Source organism: Pyrus communis, chromosome 5 (genome assembly GCF_041283825.1).
Source record: "Pyrus communis isolate YQ-2024b chromosome 5, ASM4128382v1, whole genome shotgun sequence".
In the NCBI taxonomy this organism is placed as follows: domain Eukaryota; kingdom Viridiplantae; phylum Streptophyta; class Magnoliopsida; order Rosales; family Rosaceae; genus Pyrus; species Pyrus communis.
This window is the reverse complement of record NC_142569.1, coordinates 5,326,045-5,353,729: the sequence shown is the minus strand read 5'-3', so window position 1 is coordinate 5,353,729 and position 27,685 is coordinate 5,326,045. Positions and strand designations below refer to the sequence as shown.

Genomic DNA, 27,685 nt, shown 5'->3' with positions numbered 1-27,685 from the left:
ATAAGAAAATGATCCCTTTTTCAGGTGGGTAGAGTCAGAGCTTTCAACTTGGGCGTGCCCTTTGAATCCTTTTTATGGCACGGTTGGTTTCTCCAACAACGGAAAAAAGACCAGTGCAAAAGAAATGCAGAGAAATATTAAAGTGCAAAGATCTCTAGCTTTTCGAAAACACTAACCCTAGCTAGGATTTGAGCTAGTTTATTGGGCTTTGCTTTGCTTGTCTGACTGTAAAAAATTTGATGAGATCTTTAACCAAATCTAATGATCTGCAGGCTTCTTAAATTTATTTAGTAGCCAGCTAGGGTTTGAGTCCGATAGACAATCATGGTCTAAGAGAGGCATTCAGAGAGTCTTAATTAGTGGTTATCAGGGTGAATACTGAATAGTTTGAGTGTTTGACTGGTGGGGGTGTACCGGTGAAGCTTTCATGTTTCTGTGAATTGGGTTTTTTTTTTGGAGGATTAGGGTTTTAGGGGACTGTGACAGTACGAGGGACTTTCGCTGTTTGGTGGGAGATGCAGTGCAGGGCAGGATGGTTATGATGTTTGGTGGGTTTTGGGTTTTGGCAATATATGTATGTTTAATTTGTTTGTTCGAAGAGGAAGGGGATATTGTGGATGGTTGGAGTTTTGCTGGGTGGGTTTTAAGAAATATAAGTCATGATTGTTTCTATTTCACAAGTCTTTACTAGGGTTTTGCGTTGGACCAGACAAACAAGTGTGAAAATTTTGGATTCATACTTCTCACAACTTTGAAATTTATTATGCCAGCAAAAGCATGTAAATATGCTGACCTAGTAAATTTTCTTTTATTTATTTAGGTTTTTTTTGGAACTTATTTATTTAGTTTGTAGTGGGAAATAATGAACATATTTATATAATATTGTTTCAATTCTTCTTCCATAATATCAAGGAGATAAAGGATTGGGGTCAAAAGTAACCTTCTAGCATGAACGCAAAAGGGTTAGTGATAAGAAGTAATGCCCTAAACAAAACTGAAAGGTTATTTTTTTGTAACATTCATGTAGTCATGGACATGCCCTAAGGTGAGCTAAATGATAAAAAAAAATGTTAATTATAATTTATACTCATACAGCGAAGTTTGTTACTAATTTTATTGAAGCTTACACGCAAGAGCAAAAATACCTAGAAAGTGACATTTAGGACTATGAAATTACATTTTTTTAGACGGAAGCCTGAACTCTGAACTCTAAAGTCTAAACCCTAAACCGAAATCGATCGGTGACACAACAGGACTATGAAATATTTTCTAGGAGTTGAAGAGTAAGTTTGTTTTGATCACCCAACAATCCTTGGACTTTCTCACAAAAGGACTCAAGGCAAACCTTTTTTTTTTGTGGATAAACCACATAAGGTTGAGCCTTCAAGTTTTCAACCTACTGTAATGCCAATTTATCGTGGGCCTACGCAAGTTCTCACTTTGGATCGGCCCATGTAAATTAACTCCTGGAATTCCTTGTTTATTTGGGTTATGTGACTCATCTTATTTGGGTTGTGGCCCGACCCAGAGGAGACAGTAGCTCTGTGACTCCCACCCGACCACCTCCAACTCCGTTGAGTACCGAGAGAGAGTGATAGGTAGGTGGAAGAGAAGATGGAACAGACGGAGAAAGAAACGATCAGGGAAGCATCGGAGGAGATATCGAATGAATTCAAAACACTAATCGATGCTCAGGACTTGGATTCCCTCAAACAATTGCAGCACATCGTGTAAGAAAACTCTCTCTCTCTCTCTCTCTCTCTCCTCAGACTGAGCAATTTTTTATTAAATTCTTGTTTACCATTGTTTGTTTAATTTTAAATTCGATTGTTTGTTGCATATTTTCATATGTGTAATTGGGTTCTGTGAAATGCTGTTTGAAGAGTTAGAGGGAGAGAAAGGTAGAAACTTTATTCATATTGTGAGGTTTGGATGAGCTGTTTCTAAGAATTTGTTTTACTAACAAGGACATTAAATCATGGGTTTGTGTGAAAATTAAAACCCTACTTGGTCATCTGTTGAATTGAATAGAGAAACTTGTGTGGGAGGAAAGGAGAAGTGGGAATCAACCAAAACCTTATCCCATTAAGAGGAGTTGACTGTATGAATCTTAGAACATTTGCGCCAAAATTTTCTTTAGCTCTGAGTACTCCATGTGTTTCGTAAAGTCTCTATCTAAGTCTTTCTAGGTCTTTCTCTACCCTTTTGCCTTGACAGCGGTAGGTCTTCGTTTCACATGCCCAGACTACCTTAACCAATTTTGTTTGATCGTATCTTCAATTGCGACACTCTTGCTTTACCTTGAATATCCTCGTTCTTAATCCCGCTTGTATAGTATGCCCAAATTGTTGAAAACTTGGAATTGGATTTTCTATTTTGAACAATTTCATTTGCATGTATATTATGCAGAAATGTTATCGTTTCCTATATTTCCCCTCCGCTGCGGAAACAGCAATAACACTGTGTGATGCTTATACTGAATGGATATTTAGTAGTTATACCTTTTGTATTTCATGATCAGTGATTCAGCTCTTATTTTTGCCGTTGCCTTTGGGCGCTTACTTGCCTGGCATTTGAATCTACTGGTGCAGATTGGGGAGGTTGCAAGATGGAAATGCAGTCCTGTCACACTTTAATGAGTTTTCAGAGAACTGTTTTGCTGATGTTTCTGCAGATTTCTCCAGAAACACACGCCGTTTAAAGTCTATGAAGACTGATCTTGAATACATATTTCAGAAGTTAAGGTATGATCAATTCTTTCTTTTGGTTCGGGATCTGATTATTTAAAGTGCTCACTTAATCTTTGCAAAGTAAGGGTAAGGCAACGTACAATAGACGCCCCCCCCCCCAAAAAAAAAACCCAACCCCCCGATTCTCGCAAGGCTCCTTTTACTAAATGTTTTGACATTACTAAAAGCAAAGTCACACACACAGAGAGGCGAAAATAGAAAAACGGGATGAGCCTTGCGAGTTTAACTGAATATTTATTTTGGTGTCTAGAGTGGTGTTTACTTCCGGTCAATGCAATTTCCCACTTGATGCAGTTATGTATTAGCTTCCTGATGCTTAGGAAGTTGCGTATTTTGTGCTAATTTGTCGATGTCGAATGTAGTTTAGTTTGTGTTATATTTGATTACTTCTTTGAACCGAGATGTTGATTCATTAGGGTGATTTATAACAGGAGCATGAAGTCAAGGATTTTGGCTACCTATCCAGATGCATTTCCAGATGACTCGAAACAAGTACTCGATCAAAGGCCGGACCTTGAAATGCCTCTGTGAAACTAGACAACATCTTATTCATGCCGTCTTGAAAGAACACGTTAATGATTTGTTATGGAAGTGTTCCGGGATTAAGCCTGACAGCGAGTGCGTTGGAGATCTCATGGTCTGTTTTTCCACGTATTTATAGCTTGCAGAGCTTTTCCTTGGAGGCGTTTGGCGCACATAGAACAATCGTCTAACTCCGGCCTTGTATGCTTTTCCTGTTTTCCATGTAAACAATCTGAAGTTAATACATAAGATACAACATACTTGAAAATCCTTTGTTTGTAGATTGTGTATGAGAGTCAGAGTTGCTCAGCTCGATGAGCAGCAATGTACTCGAGCTGTCATCAAGCCGAGTACATCAGGACCATTTATATGGATTTTCATTATAAAAAGCTAAAGCGAGAATTTATATCAATCTCAAGACTTTTTTTTGCTGAAAAGTCTTGTGAATTTCAAAAGATCAGTGGTTGTTGCAATTAAGCACACAGTGTCGCGAGAGAGAGAGTGTGTATTGTACGAGGCCTCCCGAAATTTGTCATGTCTCTGAGCATGGTCAAATCACACTTTCCGAGCCTCCTCCTACTGTCAGTCCTACATTTCGTTCTTCTACTCCTTTCATGTCTTTCTATATTTTCTTTAGAGTTTCTCATATTCTCGGCGTTTGAACCGTTAATTTTTTCGTTAACAATAAATTAAAAATTCAATGGTTAAAACACTTGTTATATCCCCTTTCGAAGAAGTTTTTCTCAGTTGCTTGAAAAGCATTATTTTGGCCAAACAAAACGAAAAATCCCCATCGCCATAAAAGGAAGCACAATCTCCTCGTTAAAAAGGAAACTTGTTCATTTGTTGTTCTACTTGTTTGAGCAGCAGCAGCTAGAAAGATGTCGTCGACATTTGATTTTGATTTCTTCAGTATCCAGGTCTCCTCCTCCTCCCACATATCTTCCCTTTCCATTTTTTTCTTCGATGCATATAAAGTTGAAATACTTTTTTCGTTGTGTTTTCTTTGCAGACGCATGTTCTGAAAGTGCACGTTAACTGTGAAGGATGTGAGCAGAAAGTGAAAAAACTCCTCCGGAAGATCCAAGGTTCTATATATCTTCAACATGCACCATATTTTTGTTGTTTTTCTTATACCGGAAGGGGATTTAGAACCCCGTATTTTTTTTTCTTTTTTCTTTTAAAAATGGAGACAACTGATGACATGCCACGGTTATCTACCTTTTTCGGGGACCAGAAAGACTCACAGAAGCATTTCAGCCTCATCTGGCCACAAGTCTGACTTTCACTAGAACCCCCTATTAGATCTCAGTTTTTTGGACTGCAGAAAATATGTTTAATACATATTTACTATATGTGAGACTAGGGAAGAATCGAACACTGAACTTCAGGTGGATAGTTTAATACTTTTAATCATTTGAGCCACTAGTCCCTTGCCTACATGTGAGATTGGGAAAGAATCGAACACTGAACTTCAGGTGGATAGTTTAATACTTTTAATCATTTGAGCCACTAGTCCCTTGCCTACTTTTGGACAAGATGCTTTTGTTAACTATAGAGGGAAACACGCAAGAGGAGACCATTAGTTCACCCTAACTAGCAGTGATAGGAAACACTCTTAATTAATCTAATTCGCAGGAATGGAAATTCAAACTTGTATCCAGGAAAAGATCACACTACGTTAGTCAACTAGTTTAACTCACATCTGCAGCACCAACTATTTCATCGTATTTTTCTTGGGTTATAAACATTAACTATTTACTTATCATAATACCCTTCTTACCTTTTTAAATTATAATTAAATTCAGGTGTTTATAGTGTAAACGTAGAAGCAGAAGAAGAGAAGATCACAGTGATAGGAAACGTAGAATTTGCTACTTTAATTAGAAAGTTGGCGAGAGCAGGCAAACATGCAGAGCCTTGGTCTCCAAGTTCCGACCAACAAATGATCAACACCAACAGAGATCCCAGAAGAAACAAGCACCACCGCCAACCACCACCAAATATGATTGGCGGTGAAGAACTATATGATGAATTCGACCCCATTTTTGTGGGTGGAAATGGAAATGCAATTGGAGCTGATGGCAATGTTTTTTCTGTGATGGGCAATAATGCAAGTTTTCGTGGCAATGGAGGACTTGGATTTGCAGAATTTCCCAACTCACACTCACACCACCACCACACTAATTCTACATCTCCTCCTCCTTTCATGGTTCCTACCAACGCTGAAGCTTTCTATGGTGTTCAATTTGCACCAACATGGAACGCCCAAGGCGAGCATTACGGTGGTAACAGCGACACCAACGCCGAGGCGTAGCGTGGTGAGTGTTCAACCACAGATTCTCCATGTTGTTTCCCCGCCTTCACCTCCACCACCACCGCCAACCCCAGCAGCAGTATGAGCATCTACTCGTCATTGTACATGTATGGTGGCCACCACCAACTGCCGGAAGCCAGGGCCTCTAACAATACCATGCCGGTTGCTTCGCCTCCGCATCACCGCCCTTAGAACAATCCGTATCTTCCTTAATTCATATATATTATATGGTTTAGTTCATCCCATACTTTGAGTTAGGATCTGAAATAGTTGGTGGCTATGCAGAGTATATGCTGTGCTGTGATGAATTTCTGCAGTCTGATTTTCTTCTAATATATGCATTTGCAGTGTCAATTACTTGTTTCCTTGTTCGTTTTGGTTGGCAAGTGGAAAAAAAGAAGCTTAAAACCCTTAAACAGTTAAAAAAATGGGGCCGAAACAGCCCGGAAAAAGAAAAAAGCCTTGTGGCACAAGGAATTGGTCAAGCATTCTAAGAGCAATAACCACCTTTTATGTGATTGTACAGTTACAGTGTTAAATAAGCTTGATCCAATCACAAAATTAAAGCTACTACCAGAGTTTGAATTCCACTAACACTGCTAGCAACACATGTCGTTAGTGGCAATGTCGAAATCAAAGCCTAGCTTATCTTTCTCAGTAACTACATATGCGGGAAAATAAGCTTGCATTTGAAACTCTGTAATTCAAGTAAAACCTGGGATTTCTCCTGGCATTGGAGCCAACTCGTTGTTACCGAACCTCTCCTCATCATAGAACGTGGCACGAACCACTCTGCCTCCAAAGTACCGACCATCAAGGTCAACCAATGCTTTAGTCGTTTCCTCAGACCTCTCAAACTGGATAAAGATCCTCACCGCCTCGTTCTCTGGAAAATTTGGCTCTGTTATCTCAAATATAAGCACCCGGGTCACTGTCCCATACTTTGCACACTCTGAAGCTACTTCATCTTCCAATTCATCATCCACCTCTCCAGGGCCCACCTTCAATAACAAAGCACATCAGCTTGAATTGCAATTAACTATCCATAAGAACAAGAAATCAATATAATAAATGGGTTGTCAAATAAGTTTAAAAAACACCGATTTCTTCTCCATATCAAATAGTCACCGTGTTAGTCTGTTTTCACGTATCAATAACTTTCACAGAAGAAAGCCTAGGTTAAGTTCGTTCATCAAATTCATTAGCTTCCCAAAGAATCCTGCAGCTTTTATAGAAAGAACAGGATTGGTGTTTACCATTAAACGCAACTTAACCAGTTGTACACCAATTTGACTAATACGGGTACTTAGTTCAATCCATTTTTGTTCTTGCCCCCATACTCAACTACCCCTAAAACACTTGAAAGAACTTGGGCCCAAGATCTTCTGCAATTTTGTTCAAGGCTTGAAAAGTTTACAGGTAAATTCGTTCAGGGGTAAAATAATAATTAAAATTTTCAGTAAAACGCGGCCGTAGTCAGCAACAAAATGAGCGCTAATAGAATAACAATATTCTTGATAGTACCTAACGAACCTAACAAAAGAAACTTAAAGCTCAGTTTATTTTTCAGTTGTTTCGGTCCAATGGCCAGTCCTAATAAAAGGTCGAAAGGTTGACAATTTTAATCCTAGAAAGAAAGTGTGCATTAAAAAGAAACTAAAGTTAAGGAGAAGTCATGGAACTACAATATTGTTCTGTTCAATGATCTAAAGATGTAAAGACTAGACAGATTTCAGCAGTGGAGGTTAAACTTAATGTCCAGCTCAGGGAAAAGGAGGACATAAAAGATAGAATAATTCAGATTATAGGAAGACCTAAAAGGACTTATGACTTTCTTTGAAGTAAAAAGATTGATAGGGTTTTACAGCTAAAAAACGTTGTGCTATAATTGTATGTATGGTTCGGTTCGGTTCCACAAACCATCAACCCCTTGAACAATGATACACAGGATATACGGGCAAGATATACAGGAAAAGAAAATGCAACCCTCTGGAGAGTTTACAGACTCAACATCAGTAGTGTACTAAGCTAACCTAACAATACGCTCTAAAATTTACTCAAGCCCTGCAAAGCTTCAAGGTAACATGTAATGCCGTTCTTCGTTAAAGCAGCTAATATTGTATTAGCTAAGGAATCCTAAGCATAAAATTGTACATAAAAATGAAGAAAACATTATGCACCACTTATATTTTAGATACAAGTCCGATTTCATACGTCACATTTCCAGTGAAGCCCATTCATCAATCTTCCAAAAAAAAATCACACCTCTCCAAGTCAATGTCTTACACAAGCAAAAACCTTCCAATCATACATGTGGTTTTACGTCGCCTCTTTTTCACACACCGTCTTCCACCCAGTTATAATTTTCCTAAAAGTGATGCCTCAAGCCCATGAAACTTTGATACGAGCCAATAAATTTTTGGCCATGCTAGCAGTAAATATATCCCAACAGCTGATTTGATTGTATAGTTTCTGTCACATCCCGGCCCGGGCAGACCACTTCCCGGGCCCCACTCCACCGTAGCACGATATTGTCCGCTTTGGGCCCCGACCACGCCCTCACGGTTTTGTTTTTGGGAACCCACACGAGAACTTCCCGATGGGTCACCCATCCTGGGAATGCTCTCGCACGCTACTCGCTTAACTTCGGAGTTCCCATGGAACCCGAAGCCAGTGAGCTCCCAAAAGGCCTCGTGCTAGGTAGGGATGGGAATATACATTTAAGGATCATCCCTGGGCGATGTGGGATGTCACAATCCACCCCCCTTAGGGGCCCGACGTCCTCGTCGGCACACCACGGCCAAGGTTAGGCTCTGATACCAATTTGTCACATCCCGGCCTGGGCAGACCACTTCCCGGGCCCCACTCCACCGTAGCACAATATTGTCCGCTTTGGGCCCCGACCACGCCCTCACGGTTTTGTTTTTGGGAACTCACACGAGAACTTCCCGATGGGTCACCCATCCTGGGAATGCTCTCGCGCGCTACTTGCTTAACTTCGGAGTTCCCATGGAACCCGAAGCCAGTGAGCTCCCAAAAGGCCTCGTGCTAGGTAGGGATGAGAATATACATTTATCCTGGGAATGCTCTCGCGCGCTACTCGCTTAACTTCGGAGTTCCCATGGAACCCGAAGCCAGTGAGCTCCCAAAAGGCCTCGTGCTAGGTAGGGATGGGAATATACATTTAAGGATCACCCCTGGGCGACGTGGGATGTCACAGTTTCTCAATCTAGCAATTAGATATCCTTCCGAGTCATAATTTAAAACGATTGTAAATCAAATTTTGTACCATCATCACTCAAAAGAACAAATTATGACGAGTGAAATTCCAAAAAGTATACGCATACCATGTTTCTAAGCAGCAAAACCCTGGTGGGTGGCCCGTTAAGGCTGACACTCTTCACCTTCTTCTCCGGCTTTGTTTCACTAGCATTCACAATCACCCCGGCTCGCCTATCCGTTTTCTTGGCCATCAAGGGAGTGGTAATCCCCTGCTCCTGCCTACCAAGCCCTTGACCCTGCTTCCACCCCATCTTCGCCATCATTCTTTGTGCCGCGGTCATTTGGCCGCCAGCCCCAAGCCCCAACCCTCCACTGTCCGACTTCCCAATGGTAAAACCATCTGGATTACTCGGCGGAGATGGGGACCTCGGAACTGACGGCGTTGCTGCCCCGCTCATCGCCGCACGCCTCCTCCAGGCTTCCTCACCCGAAATGTTTCTTGATTCTCCAAAATCCCTTTCCCTCTCCCTTTCTCTCTCCTCCTTCTCTCTTCTCTCCTTCTCCTCCTCCTCTTGCCGCCTCCTATCGAGTTCCCGCCTCATCTCGGCCTCCATAGCCTTCTTCTTCCTCTCCCTCTTGTACTCCTCATAGTCATTGGGCCTCGCCGGATCATACTCCTCCAGCACCGTCGACGTCACCCCAACCAGCTCAGGTCGCGCCACGTCATCGTGTATCACCGCCGGCGACAATGCAACCACCGGTGACGCTGTAATTTTCGGCTGCACGGAATTCGATGATTTAGGCTTGCTCTGTGCCTTTAGAATCGTCTGCGGCGGGGCGAAAATCGACGCTGGCTTCCGGAGTGTCTGCGGCGCCATTTTCGTGCTGCTCGACCACACCGTGCTGTTGCTGGGCTTCTCGTCCTCCGCCGAAGAGGGCGGAGGGAGGTCTCCGTACAACCCACCTAGCATTTAGACGACTACCCACTTTCTCTCTTCAAATACAGAGCTCTGAAAACCCCAGAGAGAATTGAAAGCCTGCTGATTGATGTGAATTTTGGGGGTTCTGATGGGGAATTGGTGGAAAATAAGAAAAGGGTTATGGGGGAAATCGGTGAAATTTGCGTTTTGGGGTTTGGATTTGGTGTGAGATTATAGATTGATTGGGATTATGAACAGAAAGAAGGGAAGGAAGCGTACCAACAAATGAATGGCGGATGCAGGATGTGCAGCTACATGACTGCGTGTGCTTCCCGGCTTTAGGAACTGAACTGAGGAAAGTATTGGTTACGAAATTCTTTGGCAAAATTGCACTAAGCAGTCCCTGTAGTTTACTCGAATTATCATTTCCCCTCTCGTAGTTTTATTTTTGTTGCATTTCTCTTCTATAGTTTCGTTAATACAATTGTTTTTCTTTTGGTAAATTTAGCCCAATAGATGGTTGATTTACTCAAATCAGTCCTAAATCACACACCGTTTTCCGTCTAAAAAAAGATCCGAGCCTAAAACTTACATGCCAAGATCCGTTTGAGATGGTCCAATATCTGAATTTTACATTGACGATAGTATCTAAAAGGAACCTTAACGTAAAGTTTTCGGTACTGTTCATTTTAATGAAAAATCATATTTTTATACAAAAAGCCAATCATGATATTATTTACTTTACCCCTTATTTTGTCATTATCGTTAAAATTTAAAGTTTTCAAGCTATTTTCATTAGTTTTCCTTATCTAAAAATGTAGTTCAAAGGTTAAAAATATCAGCATGTTTAAAACTGCTTTTAAAATGATTGAAAATATTTTTAGATAAATGTTTTTTTATTCTAAAAATACTTGAAGTGCTTTAGCACCAATTATGTGGGGAAGTGATACATTCAGTCATGGAGAGCTCAATCATAAAGTGCGGTGAAGTGACCTTCACGAGGGAGCTTCGATTAAAGGTAGACGGACGAAGCAACATGCAAGTAAGGTAGAGTAAGTATCGTAAGATACCGGCGTCATAAGAGTCTTCGATGCTTAAGTTAGTAAAGTATGTTTAAGGCATCACATTGGGCGAGTTTAGTAGTAATATAAGTGTTGAACAATAATTAAGTTAGATTAGAGTCTTTTGTAGAGACGAAGTTGGAGGAACTTTTATGATTTGGCTAATGTGGGATTGAATGTAGTTAATGTGGCGCCCTGACTCAACACGGATAGCAAATGAGCGACTGCCACATGTTATGGCCTCAACTCGTGGGATTAGTTTCAATGTGCTTTTAGCATGAGTGTCCCAACAAAGACCTTTAGCAAGTTAATGACGTTCTATAGTTGACCAGTGTTCAATAATTTTAAAGTTGATGTTATATGATACAAAACAAAACTATAAAATTCAAAATTCAAGCTTTAGCCATCGCATCTTAATCTTTATTGTTTTGCTCACATTCACAACTAAAGTTTGACTCTGATGACGTGACTTCGATGATTGATAAAAACAAAGAAAAAGAGGAGTATTGAAAAAGAAAACTAACAAAACAAGAGATGGAAGGCATTACACATGCACAAATTAGTCAATAAATGATTCCTTAAGCAAGTGCACAACAACACTCCAACCTTCCAACTTAGGAGAGCAACAAAACCTAGCCCCAAAAATTATAACGACGACATATTTTTAAGAGATTTTTCAATGTGTCAAAACGAAGTTGGCACATCAAGTTTCATAACACAAGTACTTAGAGACTTAAATTTTTTTTAATTAATTATACTATAGTATTTGGTACAGTGAGTCGTGTTTCCATTGTCATCGCAAAGTTGGAACAGCCATCCAAATGTATATTTTTTTGTTAAATAATTTTTGTTTGTTAAATGTTTTTATTTTTATTTGTAAATAAATAGCCATCCAAATGATTGAAAAAAAAAGCATAGGTTATAAAACACGAAAAAGGAAAATAATATTTGGGAGCCATATAATAATTCAACCCTCCATTTCATTTCCAACGACACACTCTCTCTCTCTCTCTCTCTCTCACCCCCGACCGCGATTGCAGGCTTCGTCGGGTTCTGCCATCTCTGTGCGGCCCTCGATTTAGATCCAAATCGAATCCGCGGATTCCAATTTCTAGGGTTTTCGGATCCCATGCTCGGATCACTTTCGGCGTTTTGGGCGGTTCGGCAATTGGTGAATCCTCGCTTTGGGGATTTTGTGAGGGCGCGCTAGGGTTCGTTTTCTGGGGGTTCGCAGATCCAAGTTCAGTTCGCCGCGCGGAGGCCATTTTCGCTCCTCAATTCACACCATGTTTTGGCGTATGGCGGGGTTGTCCACGGCGTCTCCGGTGAGTTGTCCGACGTCGTTTTTGTTTTCTCTTGTTTTGTTTTGACATTTGGTGTGCGGGGCGCGGTATTGGATTATTTATGATATGTTCGGATTGAATCTTGGTGAAGTTTGTTTGCTTGGTGAAGAAAATGTGGGATTGGAAATTGAAATTTGGAATATTTGGATCTTAAGGAGAGTTGTTATGTGTGTGCAAACTGCTGGGGGGTTGGCAATTGGGACTATGTTTGAAATTGGGCATGTTGTCTTTGGTTTCGGATCCGGAATTGGGATCAGTGGTGTAGTGGGAGCTATGAACTTTCTAATATATCACTTTGTGGCAGTCGGAAAACGCCATTGAAAAGATTATTTATTTAAATCTTACGGTTGGAAAGTAGTGGCAGCATCTTTAGAACATAGTGGTTTTTAGTGTAGTAGACATGGATTTTTGTTAAGTCAGACCGTGGCAACACGTTACATGCCAGTTAGTAATTCCATAAGGGGTGTTTGAGGGTTGTGCAAGGTTTGGAGACTTTTCAAAATCCTATGTTGCACCAAGCTTTAACCATTTTTGGGTGTGTGGTTTTCAAAATTGGATATGATTATATGCAGGCTTAAAAATAGGTTGTATTAATATTTTTGCATGATGTGCTTCCCTTGAATCATTCAATTATATCTGCGCTGATTTACATTGTGTCTTATGCCTTACCCTAGAAGGCTGGGATGGTCTCCAGCTGTCACCTGCGCTTGTTGGTTTACTATGAACTTGCTTTATGTGGTCCATACCATGGGTTTTCACTAATATGAAAACTAGCTCTTTCTTTGTTTCCTAGCCTAATTTATGTGTTTGTGTCTCTTATTTTATTCTATGGTTCAGGTGGAGACAATTTTGGACAAGGATAATTTCACGTTGGAAGAGCTACTTGATGAAGATGAAATTATTCAGGAATGCAAAGCTCTTAATGGCCGCCTAATCAATTTGTAATGCTCCTTTCATTTTCTTACTGCCACTATATTTTTGACCTTTATTTTCTTTTCCTTGCTCCTTATTTATTCGTTGTACCCCAATGAGTGAGTTAATAGAGGGCTTCAATCTTTCTGCTTAGTGTCTTTGGGTAAGGGCTGCTTGTTGTGCATTTGTCAGAATAATTTTATGTTTTGTCATGTGCATGTATCAAAAGACCAACGTGTTGAAAGATGAAAGCAGGAATTCAACACATCCTTTTAATAGCTATTCTCAAAATGATTCCTTATAATGGTTTGGGGTTTAGAGATGTGGGACTCTGATGTTGGCATATAGATGCAAATTCTTTGGTTTTGAATCAGAAATTTGGGCTTGAACTACTTGATTTCCATGCCTCAATGGTTTGAGATGTCTACCTTGGAAATGTCGTTTTTATTTTTTTTCCCTATGTAGATGGAATGTTTTTATTTTCCAAGCTTTGATTTGCATCCAATTTGAGCAAATCTTTTATTTCTCTGGCCAAAAAACATAAGATTGTCTAAAGACTCTAGTTTGTCTTAAATATTTTACGTATAATATTGTTTGCACTTTTTTAGTTGTGTTGTTTTCCTTTTATGCATAAGCTTCTGTAAAATCCCTGTAAAATTCCTTTTCATTTTTCAAGATATGTTAATATATTAAATTATTTGTGGTGCCCTACATTGCAGTTTGCGAGAAAGAGCCCAGGTTGAGCAACTAATCCGATACATAGTTGAAGAAGCTCCTGAGGATGCTGAAAAGAGACGAACTTTCAAGTGCGTTGCATTGAATGCACATGTAAACATGAGCATTACTGGTTTACTCTATCCATGTGATTGATCAAGTCCATTTGTTGTGTGATGCAGATTTCCTTTTATTGCGTGTGAGATTTTTACTTGTGAAGTTGATATCATACTCAAAACATTGGTAGAGGATGAGGAGGTTAGAAACTGTAACCATACATTCTGAATGACTCTGGTTGATAGTTTTGAAGAATGTGTAACATATTCAACTTTTGATTAACTTGGTTATGTCATATTGCCAGTTGATGAACTTGTTGTTCTCCTTTTTGGAACCAAATAATTCTCACAGCACACTCTTGGCTGGGTACTTTAGCAAGGTATTTTCTTGTTGAACTAAATGCTATCTTCATTTTTTGACATGAGAGTAGTTTTACCAAGGTAAATTATATATGTTTACTTGATGTTTAATTCCTCTTTCTTAGGTTTTACTTTTTTAATTTCTTTATCATAGGTTGTTGTTTGTCTGCTGTTGCGCAAGACAGTTCCTTTCCTGCAGTATATTCAGGTAAGTCCATTATTGTTATTTTCAAAATCCTTTTTGCTTAGGTGTTAACTTTCTGAAATTTTGTCGTGATATGGGCCAATGGGTGTCTGAAATGCATTCTGGTGGATTAAAAGGTGAAAATTTGGGCTTACATAAGTTTCTTTGTAATTTCATAAAGTGGTGTCTGGTTGTGTGAAGAACTTTTAAATGCGACAGTCTGTTTGGCTTTTTGAGCCTTTGTCTGCTTGATAATTCTGTTGGTGTGTATGTCCTTATAATTACTAGATGCATGACTTCATAGATTCATGTTCTCCTCAAACAGATTGAACCCAATATCCTCACTAACCATGATACATGTATATTTCATTCTCTATTGAATACTTGCTATCACATCATATATCATGTTTAAGATAGTAAGAGGGTTAAGGTTTTCATGAGTTAATTTATTTGCTTTAGTTTCGAGCTGATCCACTGTTTTTATGTGCACATTCAGGGTCATCAAGATATTGTTAAGAAGCTAGTTGACCTGATTGGAATTACATCTATCATGGAGGTTGGTTGTAGACTGTTGTTTGTTTCTTTCCATATTTGAGCTTCTTTAATGCACTTCTTTTTAAACTTAGATGCAAAAGAAGCACATTAAGATTGTTAGCCTTACAGTTGGAGAATAGTTGAAAACCCAATTTATATGTTTTATAGGTTTTGATACGTCTGGTTGGTGCTGATGAACACATGTATTCTAATCATACGGAGGCAATGCACTGGATACAAGATACAGATGTCCTAGAGATGATTGTGGACAAGTTCAGCTCTTCAGTATGTGATCAATTTTACATTTAAGCTATATTCATGTGGTTGAATGACTAGACAGCGTGGATTTCTTAATCATTCTTCATTATTATTTTTTATCTACATGTTTGAACAGAGAGGTTGTGTAAAGTCTGAATTTTTTAATTGCCTGTTGTAAAAAAAATAAATTTACTCAATGTATTTGTTTTTGTTCTACACATTTTACTATATTACTATAGATGTTCTGTTTGATGTGGTTAAAGAATGTTGAGTGTTAATGAGCAAACTCTAATGATCCTGATTTCTACAGGATTCTCCTGAAGTGCATGCTAATGCAGCAGAGACACTTTGTGCTATAACACGGTTTGCTCCGCCTGGACTTTCTTCTAAAATCTCCAGCCCAAGGTAAGATTTGTTTCACATAATTATTGATTAGTGTTATACATGCATTTTCTTTATAGCTTCTTCATTAAAGTTCATTTGTGTATTTTGTGCAGTTTTATAGGAAGATTGTTTCGGCATGCTTTGGAGGACTCACGGCCAAAATCTGTTCTTGTTAACTCGTTGTCAGTATGCATCTCTTTGCTAGACCCTAGGAGGCAAACTTTGGGAACATATCATATGTATGGCCGTCAGATGACTCATGGATCCACAGTTACTGCTAATCCTGAAACTGTTGTGGGCATGCTGGAGAGCCTAGGTAAAGTTATCTCCTTTTGACTATGGTTTTTGCTTTAAGTTAAGTGTGAGCTGATATATGACTGCTTTGCCTACACATTCATATGACTGTGCAGACTTTCTATGCTCCTTTTTAATGGCAATAGGAATTTGAAGAGACTTTTTTGTTTATTTTCTTAAGGATTAAGTATTATCTCTTCTAATTGTTTAGGTGATTTGCTGAAGCTGTTGGATGTTTCATCGGTGGATAACACGCTGTTAACTACATATGGCAAGTTGCAGCCGCCTCTTGGAAAACATCGGTTAAAGGTGAATATTTTAATGGTCTTTTCAAGTTGTCCTTGCTCACTTTTAAGAATTGAGTTCTTTCTCCACAAAAGCCTTCTGTATGATTGGACTGTTTGTTATGGAACGTTTTTAGTTAAATGTAATAATCAATTAATATGTTTACAAGCCCCTTGAAACTTTCATAGTTTGTTTAAGGGTGATGTTTGTAGTTTAATTCTGTTTATTCTGAACATGGTACTCTTCAGGTTGTGGAGTTCATTTCAGTATTACTTACGGTTGGTAGTGAAGCTGCTGAGAAGGAATTGATTCGTCTTGGTGCTGTACAGAGAATTTTAGACTTGTTTTTTAAGTAAGTACAAAAGTTTTCATGTTTATAAAAAGACTGATTTGATACAAGTGCCTTATACCGTGATTCTGTTGCCACTCCAGGTACCCATATAACAACTTTGTACATCACCACATAGAGAACATAATTGTGTCGTGTTTGGAAAGCAAGAATATTCCTCTTGTTGAACATCTTCTTCGTGAGTGTGACCTTGTTGGAAAAATACTTCAAGCAGAAAAGAATTTTACCTTGGCAGCTGACTCGGACAAGGTGGTGCTGCATTGTTTTGTATATTACTAATATCTTGCATCCAGAGAGTTTGTGTACTTATTATTTTATTTCGGTTAGTAGTTTATTGAAACCTATTTAAACATTGTCTTGTTTCATTTTTCTTTCAGCCAACTGTTCCTGCAGAGGGTAGATCCCCACCCAGAATAGGGAATATTGGACATTTAACACGTATATCCAACAAACTCATTCAGCTTGGAAATAACAATAGCGAGATTCAGACGCTGCTGCAGGTTTTTTGTCTTTATTTTTTGTATTTTTTAGCCTTTTTAGTTTATGGAAAATAAGTATTCTGTTATCTATGACTGAATGGAAGAAACATAACGCTACCAATATTATGGTGCCTACTGTTTTCACTGTCAAAGTCATTTTTAGAGTTGTAATTATCTTGCAGGAGAACATCGAGTGGGCGGAGTGGCAGGCAAGTGTCCTGTCAAAGCGTAATACAGTCGAGAACGTCTATCAATGGGCCTGTGGGTATGTGCTTTTCCTCACAAAAGCAGTTGGTTTTTTCATGTCACATTTACCGTTGATTTGCGGTGCCAGTTCTAAAGCTGTAGTAAATCACATATGGTTACTAGTGGACATCAAACATGATAGATGTGGTTTTATTCTAGTAAAATATTGCTTTTGTTGTTTGCTTCTTGATACAATAGTAATTTATCAATGTGACCCTTTTCATTTCTTTATTACCTCTCCACTGTCCTTTGGGCCTCATGTTTTTGGCCTTTTAATTATGGTTAATCAACTGTAACAGGCGGCCAACTGCATTACATGATCGAAATAGGGATAGTGATGATGATGACTATCAAGATAGAGATTACGATGTTGCAGCTCTTGCAAATAACCTAAGCCAGGCTTTCCGATATGGAATATACAACAACGATGAGTTAGATGAGGTACCCCCTGATACCTGTGCTTATTTTATCATCCTATATCTACACACTTTACATTGTAAGAGACCGCCTGTGTTTTTTCTTTTCAAAATTTTAGATTAGAAAGTACCCTTTGCTTGGGTGAAAAGTATAAATGAAGAAGTTAGCAAATAGACCTGTTTAAATCTTCAGGAGTAATTTTCACTAACTATCGTCATATGCACATAGCTAGGAAGTACCGCATAGAACAAATTTCCCTTTTTAAGACTAGACAATTTGGTGCCATTATAATTAGTTTTTTAACGTCTCTGTTACTGCATTTAATCTTTAGGAGAGCTATTACTCTATCCACATTTCCCCTGGAGCGTTTAGATGATAAAGTTGTCGGTTAATATTTTCAGCACCTGGAATTTTCGTTTCTTATCGCAACAGCTATGAAATTGAGTGGTGTCTCATTACATGGTCCTAGAGGGAATGGAAAGATGACAATGTCCAAAAATGTTCCAAACACTTTTGTCATTATTACTTTAATGTTGCTGTGATGATGATTATTGATATTAAGAATCTATGCTTTTCAGGGCCATGGCTCACTTGAACGGGATGATGAGGTATCAAATATGCTGCAATTTTACTCGATTCATTGAGCATGAATTTTTTTTCTTGTTATGTTTTGATGATATCAGTGTTGACTACTGTTTGTTTCTATATAAAAAGGTTTTGCAACAATTCCTTACTATATAATTTTGGCACAGGATGTCTACTTTGATGATGAATCTGCTGAAGTTGTTATATCTTCACTGCGTTTGGGAGATGACCAGGAAAGGTAGGTGGAAAGTCCTTTAATCTTTACTCTTTAGATTCTATTAGGATATTTGGCAAGACAATCCTACAGCATGAAGCTGTATGCAGAGTTTGATTCTCACAACTAAATCAATGCATGTAGGCTATTCCTGGCCATAATAGGAATATTTTTGCTCACCACTCTCATTTGATGGTGACAGCTCACCACCCTATTCATCACCATTAGATGATCCGAATTTCGAGATGTGTAGTGGATAGACACAAGTCTCAAAATTGAAACCTTGAACGGTGATGAATAGGATGGTGAGCATTACCATCTCTTGAGGCTGGTGATAAAAAATGCACCCACCATAATGTCATGAATATTGAGATTTTATGGCTTATAATGCCGACTTTTGAAGCATACAATTTTCTTTTCATGTTGTTTTCTTGGTTTATAGTTCTTCGCATGGGTTATGTGATAGAGGGCCTAAACTTCTGAATGGATTTTTGGACTCTTACTATTAGTGTTATTGTGCATATCTAGCTTTCCTGATTATGTATATAATACAAGTGCTTTGAACTGCTTGACATGGTTGCCTTTCTGATTGCAGTGGTTCTCTGTTTACAAATTCCAACTGGTTTGCGTTTGAGGATGACAGGGCTGCCACTGATCGCTCAACTGGTTCTCTTGCTTCTCCATCACCAAATACGGTGGAGTCTAATGCTGTCAGTGGTGGCGGTGATGATGATGATGATGTCATTGTTGGTGAAGATGATGACTTGGTTGACACCGCAACATCTTCTCCAGAACCAGGAACAAAACCAGAAAATTCAGAAGTTGCCGTCCCCAACAATTCGCCAGAAGTGGGACCTGTTGAAACTGAAAAACCACCGGAGTGGGTTGAATGGAGGGAGAGTTCAGACTCTGGGGAACCATCTGATGTCCTACCAAATGGTGAGCTTCAAACGGAATCTGCAGATGCAGCTAAATGTTCTCCGTCCTCTTCTGAGCCACTGATAAAAGATGATAAAGTTGTTACTGAGCCTCAAGCTGAATCAACAGTTGAGGAAACTTCAAAGCCGCCTGAGCTGTCAGAACCAGGCAACGAGAAGCCAAGTTCTGAGTCAACCACTTCTGATGCTGCAGCTGCCGACGTGGGAACAAAAGGCAGTCAAGAAGCGGCTGCAGGTGATAAAGAGAAAGACAAGGAAGGGAACTAATGTATATTCTTGATGATCAGTTAACTGGGCTAACTCATTACAGCACGACAGTGATTGGGTGGGAGGTTGAATCTAGACACTTGGTTGGGCAAGGCGACTGTATCTATAGGGCCTTGCGCACATCATCGGAGTCAGTGTTGTTGAATAGGGCTGATGATATTTTTTCCCCACCTGTAAGAACTGATCTTGTCCTCGTTCTCTACTCTAGCCCCCCTCACGCCCTTTCTCCGGTTGAACATTGAGGAAAAGGGAAGGCGGTAGGTTCTCGTTTGCAGACCCTCGTAGCAAAGTAACTTTCATGTTTCATTAATTTGTCTACAGTTTAGGTGTTACAGAATTTGGATTTGTCACGCTCTCCCCGCTGTATTTTTAGCAAGAACTTGTCAATATATATAGTTGCCCTCTCCCTCTCCCACACTCCCTTTCTCCCCCCTTCTCTGAATATGAAAATTTATTTTGGAAATAAGTTCATTGATTGTCTGATGCTGTTTCTCGTTTTTGATCCGATGGCTTGCATTTCCGGCATTACATTTGTTCGCCGATGTACTGTTAGCGTTCGGACGCAGCATTTCCCGTCAGAATATTTTGTTATTTCAGGCTATAACTGGAAGAGCATGAATTTACTGTCTTGTTTGTGTTTACTGTAACTAGCAACGTTTCCCTTTGGCTGCCGCATTTTTGCGGCACCTGTTCTCTTGAAACTCCGTCACAGCCGCTGGTTTTCATTTGAAAAAGTGGACGGCCGAGATCCAATCAAGCCAAATGATGCGCATGAAAACAGAGAGGGTACTCGCCGTTTGTGAGGATTCCGGAGATTTTTCAATCATATCCATTCATCGTACATTGTGCGGTCAATTTTTGTTAGGTATTGTTTATATTCAATTTTAAATAAAAAAATTTACAATGATTTCTAACTGCACAATATACAATGAACGAATGTAATTGAAGAATCTTCAAAATCTTCACAAAAAGAATCCAGCGAGAATCCTCTTGACATGGAAACCATGCGATGGAGACACGACAGAGTCCTTTTGATTCCTTCGTTGCTTGCTGCGCAATAGTCACCCATCATGATAATTTGATTTATAATTTCACTGACCAAAAGAGAAAAGTTTGATTTACAGTTTCAAAAAATATTCTTCAAAACAAACAAATAAAATCTTGGAATTTGTAAATAAGAAAATGTCCGCAAAATAAATTAAATGTCAACTACCAAAAACATGGAACGGACATTTAATATTTCTTATTGACCAAAAAGTTCTTTAACACACGAAATGTAAATGTGACTTTTACGTTTTAAATTTGCATAACTATATTAATTATAAGTGAAAAAATACCACTAAATCGTAACGGTAGTATCTATGAGTTGTTGAACTTAAATAAAAAAAGAAAATGAAAGTAGCATCTCCCCAGATGAGAGGCCTTTCTCGTTTGGTTGGGCCAGACTGCTACTTTGCTTCCAACCCGAATTGGACGCAACGAGAACCCAAACCCGAATACCCGCCGAAATGTTTGACCCCGACCGCCCTAAACCCTTCCTCCTCTGCGCGTCCTGGTGTTGGCGCCCTTTGTTGCTCCCTGTTGACTGTCGAAACCGACACTCCTTCCTCCTTCATCATCCTAGATCCCCAAAACGGACGTTTCGCATCTCTGTCCCCTCTCTCATCACAATCTCTTAAACCCTAATTATCTGATCAAACCCCCAAATCCCAAATCTCCCAAACATCCACCCACCCTCACACCCAGACGAATACGAAGCTCGCCCAATGGAGGACTCGGACGGAGTCCTCAACTTCGACTTCGAGGGCGGCCTCGATGCCGCCGCCACCGTCTCGGCCTCTGCGGGCCCCGCCAACACGGGCCCAACTTCTAATTATTCCGTGATGCAATCCGACTCGGCCGTCACGGGGCCCGGCGGGGCGGGGTCCAACCAGGCCGCTGTGGCGCCGCAGCCCAATCAGAATGCGAACCGGATGGGTGGGCGGAGCTATCGCCAGACGGTGTGTCGTCACTGGCTGCGCAGCCTTTGTATGAAGGGCGATGCCTGTGGGTTCCTCCACCAATACGACAAGTCGCGCATGCCCGTGTGCCGCTTCTTCCGGTTGTACGGTGAGTGCCGCGAGCAGGACTGCGTGTACAAGCACACTAACGAGGACATCAAAGAGTGTAATATGTATGGGCTTGCTTTTCTCTGCCAATTTCCTGATTCATCTTTGTTAGTTTTTGGTTGAATTTGGTTGTTTCAACTAGGTGGTGATTCTGATCTTGAACTTAATGGATAGGTTAAAGTTGTACTGAATTGAGTTCAATTGTCGTATTGTGATATTGATGTTGTGGATTCCTTAGGAATTGTTGATATTGGTATTCTGCGATCATATGATTTCGACGATTCGAGGTTCATAACTGGAGGGTAGAAGAAACAAAATTATCTAAAGTTGCTGCTTCTCCTCATTATTTGAACTTCTTCATCCCAAATATTGGAGTCTAGTTTTGACGTGAATAAAACCATGAATTTATCGAAGTTTTATTTGTTCTTATGGAAGGGTTTTGTCATTGTAGGTACAAGTTGGGTTTTTGTCCAAATGGTCCTGATTGCCGGTATAGACACGCAAAGCTGCCAGGACCTCCACCTCCAGTGGAAGAAGTCCTTCAGAAGATCCAGCATTTGAATTCTTACAATTACAACAACTCAAATAAGTTCTATCAACAAAGGAATGCTGGTTTTCCCCAACAAGGAGAGAAGTATCAACCTGCACAAGCACCCAACAATTTTGTGGGAAAACCTACTACAGCTGAGTCTGGGAATGTTCAGCAGCAGCAACAGCTTCAACAAACCCAACAACAGGTTGGCCCCGCACAGACACAAAATCTTCCTTCTGGCCTAGCTAATCAGGCAAATAGAAGTGCATTGCCTTTGCCTCAAGGAACATCTAGGTTTGTTCAGAGTCCCAAGGTTTTTTATTAGGTTTTGTAAATCAGTTTCTGTATTCTTTTATGGACATTTTTATAAGAGAGAAATTTTTTGGTAAATAATTTCCCAAAAAAGTTCTGTTCACTTCTATTGGCTGTAACTAGCTTCCTTTAAACCTACACTAGCTAACTTTATAAATAATTACTCTGTACAATTTATATTTGACCATGTTATGTACGGGTTTTGCTTCATATGTACTTTACTTTCTTTTTATGATCTGTACATGGGGTTGCTTTCTCCCATTAAGTTCTTGACCTATTTATACTTTGTTATTGGAAGATGTATGATTCTATTTTTCCGTTCTACAGCAGTAAGGAAATATGTGGCAAGACTTACTTTTGTGGGTGCAATAGTGCAATAAGAAACAGCTGAATAACTCAGTAAATTTCACTCTTATTTGGTGCTAGGAAAAAAGTTTATATCTTTATCTCTGGGATGTGGTATTTGTTGCATATGGCTGTAGCGTGTTAATTTTAACTTGCTTGAAACACTCTGGGAGACTCCCAAAGGAAAGAAAGTGTAAGACAGTTCTGAACTCTTAAGTAGGGTTTAAGCTTGACATGTTTGGCTTATTACAAGTTTACAACTGAAAAAATTAGTTGTCTTGTCAGCAGGTAGGGAGGGAAGAGGGTAATAAAGAACTGGGTACTCAAAGCAAATGTATTTTGATTTTTGAGTTGCAATAAGAAGCAAAAAACTCTCCGTAAGACAATTGGAGTGTGCAATGGTGCCTAGATAGATTCTGATGTATGTCTCAGGGCATATCAGGATCGTATTTCTTAAGTTGCACCTTGGCTGAATAAGATGTTGTATCTTGATCTTCCAGAACTAGAAGTCCAACCTACCAGTGATTTTGTTGATGAGGAAGTTCCATAGAAAAATAATTGGATGAGTTTTGTGCAGAGTTTGGGGGCGGGTCCTCTGTTGTGGGTAAACTGGAATCCCGACTCTACAAACCTGAGGAAGGGCTGCGCAACAATAGTAGGGGTGTTAAGTCCAAAGTTTTTTGTTGTGCTAGCAGGAATGAAAGTGCATGAATCCCATCCCATAATGAATGGTTTGGTGGTGTGTTGAGTTGTAGGGTCCAAATACATGTTCTGTCAAAGAGCATTCAGATTCGGGAACATACTCTGACCTGGCTATGCAGAAAAGTTCCCGGGGAACATGAGTCAAATATGTACCGGCCGTCAAACTGCATTTGGTATTGTTGGGGGCTAAGGTGCTACAGATATAGGTTGTGAATCTCAAAAAGCTTGTTTGATAGTAATCTTGATTGTTTGTTCCACAATGTAGATTTGGGCCATCTAGATAAAGTTAGAAAAGTTCAAATATGTGGGTGTCATATCAGTTTAAGCTGCTTGATATTTGCTACCAAAGTGTTTGCATCAGTGCTTACTACTCACCGTTAGTTTTGGAGTTATGCTGTATGATGGCTGTATAGGTTCAAATATAAAAGTGCCCTGCCAACCTGCTTTCTGATTTTTTCAAATGTCAAATTGTGATAATCATCTTCCCATCAAATTTCGTAATGTAGTAGTCAATCGTCATATCATTCTTCCTACCTAATGAAATCTCTTGACTGTTTCTCTATCCATGTTTCACTCTTCTTCCCAATTAGTGCACCCGTTTTATTGAATTGGATATACTTATTTACTTCAAACATCAAACCTTAGGTATTTTATTGTTAAAAGTTGCAACCGTGAAAATTTGGAATTATCTGTACAACAAGGAGTATGGGCAACTCAAAGGAGCAATGAGTCCAAACTTAATGAAGCTTTTGACTCTGCTGAAAATGTGATTTTAATTTTCTCAGTCAACCGGACTCGACATTTCCAGGTAGGATTGCAAATTGCATCCCATTGTGTTTCACATTGCTTACTATTTTTAGTTTTGTTAAGTTATCTACTGGGGGTGCTAGAATTAAATTCACCTATTCTTTGCTAGGGTTGTGCAAAGATGATGTCCAGAATTGGTGGGTCAGTTGGTGGAGGGAACTGGAAATATGCACACGGAACTGCACATTATGGGCGAAATTTCTCTGTCAAATGGTTAAAGGTATATTTTTGGTATACAAACAAACAGACAGGATCCTACAAAGTTTCTTGTTAGAATTATCAAGTCTGTTTTATTATTACTGTTCTTCTCACTCTTACTGATTGGCATGCTAATGAGTGTGCCTTGGTTTTTCGGCTCCTTATTGGCTATAGTGACAGTATTTTTTTTATTTTCTTGAGGCTTGTATCTTAATAGTTAATTCATTCTTTCGTTTATATGTTCTCACATTGTTGGTTTGAATCAAGATTGGAGTTGTTTGTACTTGTATCAGCTTTTAAGTTATGTGGACTTCACTCTTTCATTTCATAACATTTAAACCTAAACTCCCATCTGTGTGCCCACTTTGAGTCAAGTTGCAGTTGGGATAAGATGTGATGTCTAATTGCAGTTTCTTTGATGCAGCTATGTGAACTGTCCTTTCACAAAACTCGTCATTTGAGGAATCCCTACAATGAGAACCTACCAGTGAAGGTACAATCAGGAGCCCTAAAACTATAGAAATCGCAGTTGATAATTCATAATATAAACACTATTTGATTTTTGTCTGTTCTGTCTTGATTGATTTGAAATCACCCAATTTATATTTCTGTCAGGATTTTCAATATGTATCGGTAGGCTGCAGGTTTGTCATGCTAATCCATGATTCAACCAGCCAAAACGTGTTCGTACATTTATAAAAGACATACTTTATTAATTAGAATGGAAGTTACAATCCAGGGGACTCGGAGTCTGCTGAACGGTCTGGAGTACCAAGCTTAAATTGATGACCGAAAACCTCAAAAATAGTATAATATATTGTATGACTAAATGTACAATCCATGAATATATCTGTATGCATGTATTTTGTAGGTCCTTTTGTGGTTTGTCTGCGCGTGTGTGTGTGGTATTAACAAATAAGTCGGCATTGTTTAGAATCATACTGAAGAGTCATTGTATAATGCCATGATGTATCTTGGCCGGGTGCTTCTTAAAAATATAAGTGTTGATGCGAAAAATATAATTGTTGATGCATCACTTGGAGCTTAAATAGAACTAATCTGATAGAATATTATGTTAATAACTTCTTTATGTTCGCCTATTTTTTATTAGCTGTTTAACCATGCATTTTTACCTGCAGTGATTACTATTGTCGATATGTATGCTTGCTGATGTGCTACTACTTTCTGTAGACATACCTTAAGAGTCAAGACGGAAAAAACTTTTGAGCTTATTGTTATGCTTGTACTCTTGCAGATAAGTAGAGATTGTCAAGAGCTAGAGCAATCCGTCGGTGAGCAGTTGGCTTCCTTGCTTTATCTTGAGCCAGATAGTGAACTTATGGTATGTTCAAAGTTTACAGAAACTAGTTAAATTTTGGGAAATAAAATAGAAATTAAAGAAAAAGGGTTAAAAAGGAAAGAAATAAAAAAGAGTTAGACAATGTCTATCAATTATTTTAACTTAGGAATTTATGTCTATATTTCTCCTTAGTTTTCATTTGCGTTGCCCTTAAAATTAGTCAATTTTACTGGGGCAGCACAAGATCTGTTTTGCACTATAATGTGTTCTTTGCTTTTCATTTAATGTTCTAGAATGGCCAAAGCTCGACGGAATCTGAATGTTGTTTATCGTTGCCTGCGTACAGGCAATTTCGATTGCAGCAGAATCAAAACGTGAAGAAGAAAAAGCAAAGGGAGTCAATCCAGAGAATGGTGGTGAGAATCCAGACATTGTCCCATTTGAGGACAATGAAGAGGAGGAAGAGGAAGAAAGTGAAGATGAGGAAGATAGCTTCGGTCAAGTTCCTGGAGCAGGAAATGATGGCAGAGGAAGGGGCAGAGGAGGGGTCATGTGGCCACCTCACATGCCTCTACCAAGAGGTGGCAGACCTATGCCCGGGATGCAGGGTTTTCCCCCAGGAATGATGGGTCCTGATGCAATGCCCTATGGCCCTGACGGATTTGTTATGCCAAATCCTTTTGGCATGGGCCCTCGGGGTTTCAATCCGTATGGTCCCAGGTTTTCAGGTGATTTTACTGGGCCCAACCCTGGCATGATGTTCCGTGGAAGGCCACAACCTGGATTTCCGCCTGGTGGGTTTGGGATTATGGGTCCTGGACGAGCACCATTTATGGGAGGCCCCCATCCAGGCCGAGGTGGTCGGCCAACTGGTATGTCTCCAATGTTTCCACCACCCCCGCCCCTATTAACTCAAAACCCTAACCGGATGCAGAAGAGAGATCCAAGGGGATCTTCCGGTGACAGGAGAGGACAAGATATGACAGGTTCGGCTGGGGGACCAGATGATGAGGCACATTATGGTGCTGGAAACAACTCTAGAAATGATGACAGTGAAAGTGAGGATGAGGCCCCGAGGCGGTCGAGGCATGGAGAGGGAAAGAAGAAACGGCGAGACCCAGAAGGAGATGCGACCTCCGAGCACTAGCAGCTCAGCCACTAACGACGAAACCCGTTTTCTTTCTTAGGCTTACCGGTTTCTGAGAAACGATCGGACGATCCATTCTTGATATATGGATTCTTTTTTGGTGCTGAAGGAAACTTAGATGTTTAAACAAGTTTTCCTGATTACATTCTCATACTCTGATGTTTCTGTAATTGTATACTGCTAAAGGTGATTAATCGGTTTGTGAAAACTCAGAACTTGATATTCAGAGAGAAAGCTGGAAGTGTTTCTGGGTTCAAAAATGCACTTGAATCGCTTTCTGACCGAGGCAAGCGTTTTTATTAAAAGTACTTTTGAGCAGAAGTATCCTTAAAAGAAACAGTTTCAAACGAGCGACATCTCAAATTATTGGTGCTGTGGCGGGATAACCTTCACTAGAGGAACTGTAAAGGCAGTCACGCACACATGCACAGTTGGATCCATTATGAGCTCTATACATGTTGATGGTCGGCACGTGTGAATGGCCGTTTATACATAATTTAATCTTCTCATTTGTAACAACATAGAGATTTTCAACTTGCACTCTCTTAATCAACTGACGTGTTCGAAGTCTACTACTCAACCTTTAAAATAAATAATGGGCAAGTTAATTGATATCGTGGTGA

At 39.6% G+C, this 27,685-nt stretch overlaps 5 protein-coding genes across 5 annotated transcripts; 4 read left to right on the top strand and 1 right to left on the bottom strand.

Annotated features, from left to right (window-relative positions):
* The first annotated feature begins 1,523 nt into the window (after positions 1 to 1,523).
* Positions 1,524 to 3,540, top strand: LOC137726522 (kxDL motif-containing protein LO9-177). The gene is made up of 3 exons (XM_068465456.2): positions 1,524 to 1,730; positions 2,592 to 2,744; positions 3,182 to 3,540. Exons 1-3 carry the CDS (start codon positions 1,615 to 1,617, stop codon positions 3,279 to 3,281), a joined length of 369 nt encoding a protein of 122 aa, XP_068321557.2. The 5' UTR covers positions 1,524 to 1,614; the 3' UTR covers positions 3,282 to 3,540.
* A 613-nt stretch (positions 3,541 to 4,153) lies between these two features.
* LOC148696604 (uncharacterized) lies at positions 4,154 to 5,859 on the top strand. The gene is made up of 3 exons (XM_088693276.1): positions 4,154 to 4,192; positions 4,285 to 4,360; positions 5,081 to 5,859. Exons 1-3 carry the CDS (start codon positions 4,154 to 4,156, stop codon positions 5,587 to 5,589), a joined length of 624 nt encoding a protein of 207 aa, XP_088549402.1. The 3' UTR covers positions 5,590 to 5,859.
* A 192-nt stretch (positions 5,860 to 6,051) lies between these two features.
* On the bottom strand, positions 6,052 to 10,099 carry LOC137725514 (DNA-damage-repair/toleration protein 111). Its single transcript, XM_068464227.2, has 2 exons — positions 8,937 to 10,099; positions 6,052 to 6,590 (listed from the first exon to the last, which is right to left on the bottom strand). Exons 1-2 carry the CDS (start codon positions 9,780 to 9,782, stop codon positions 6,294 to 6,296), a joined length of 1,143 nt encoding a protein of 380 aa, XP_068320328.2. The 5' UTR covers positions 9,783 to 10,099; the 3' UTR covers positions 6,052 to 6,293.
* Positions 10,100 to 11,706: 1,607 nt separating this feature from the next.
* LOC137725487 (uncharacterized) lies at positions 11,707 to 20,094 on the top strand. Its single transcript, XM_068464191.2, has 19 exons — positions 11,707 to 12,117; positions 12,973 to 13,076; positions 13,767 to 13,853; positions 13,944 to 14,019; positions 14,123 to 14,197; positions 14,332 to 14,385; positions 14,858 to 14,917; positions 15,064 to 15,180; positions 15,464 to 15,558; positions 15,651 to 15,853; positions 16,043 to 16,140; positions 16,365 to 16,468; positions 16,549 to 16,714; positions 16,843 to 16,965; positions 17,127 to 17,209; positions 17,490 to 17,631; positions 18,186 to 18,215; positions 18,360 to 18,430; positions 19,002 to 20,094. Exons 1-19 carry the CDS (start codon positions 12,079 to 12,081, stop codon positions 19,609 to 19,611), a joined length of 2,337 nt encoding a protein of 778 aa, XP_068320292.2. The 5' UTR covers positions 11,707 to 12,078; the 3' UTR covers positions 19,612 to 20,094.
* A 928-nt stretch (positions 20,095 to 21,022) lies between these two features.
* On the top strand, positions 21,023 to 27,322 carry LOC137726617 (30-kDa cleavage and polyadenylation specificity factor 30). The gene is made up of 7 exons (XM_068465555.2): positions 21,023 to 21,784; positions 22,171 to 22,545; positions 24,256 to 24,418; positions 24,527 to 24,637; positions 25,040 to 25,108; positions 25,871 to 25,957; positions 26,262 to 27,322. Exons 1-7 carry the CDS (start codon positions 21,378 to 21,380, stop codon positions 27,060 to 27,062), a joined length of 2,013 nt encoding a protein of 670 aa, XP_068321656.1. The 5' UTR covers positions 21,023 to 21,377; the 3' UTR covers positions 27,063 to 27,322.
* The last annotated feature ends 363 nt before the right edge of the window (positions 27,323 to 27,685 follow it).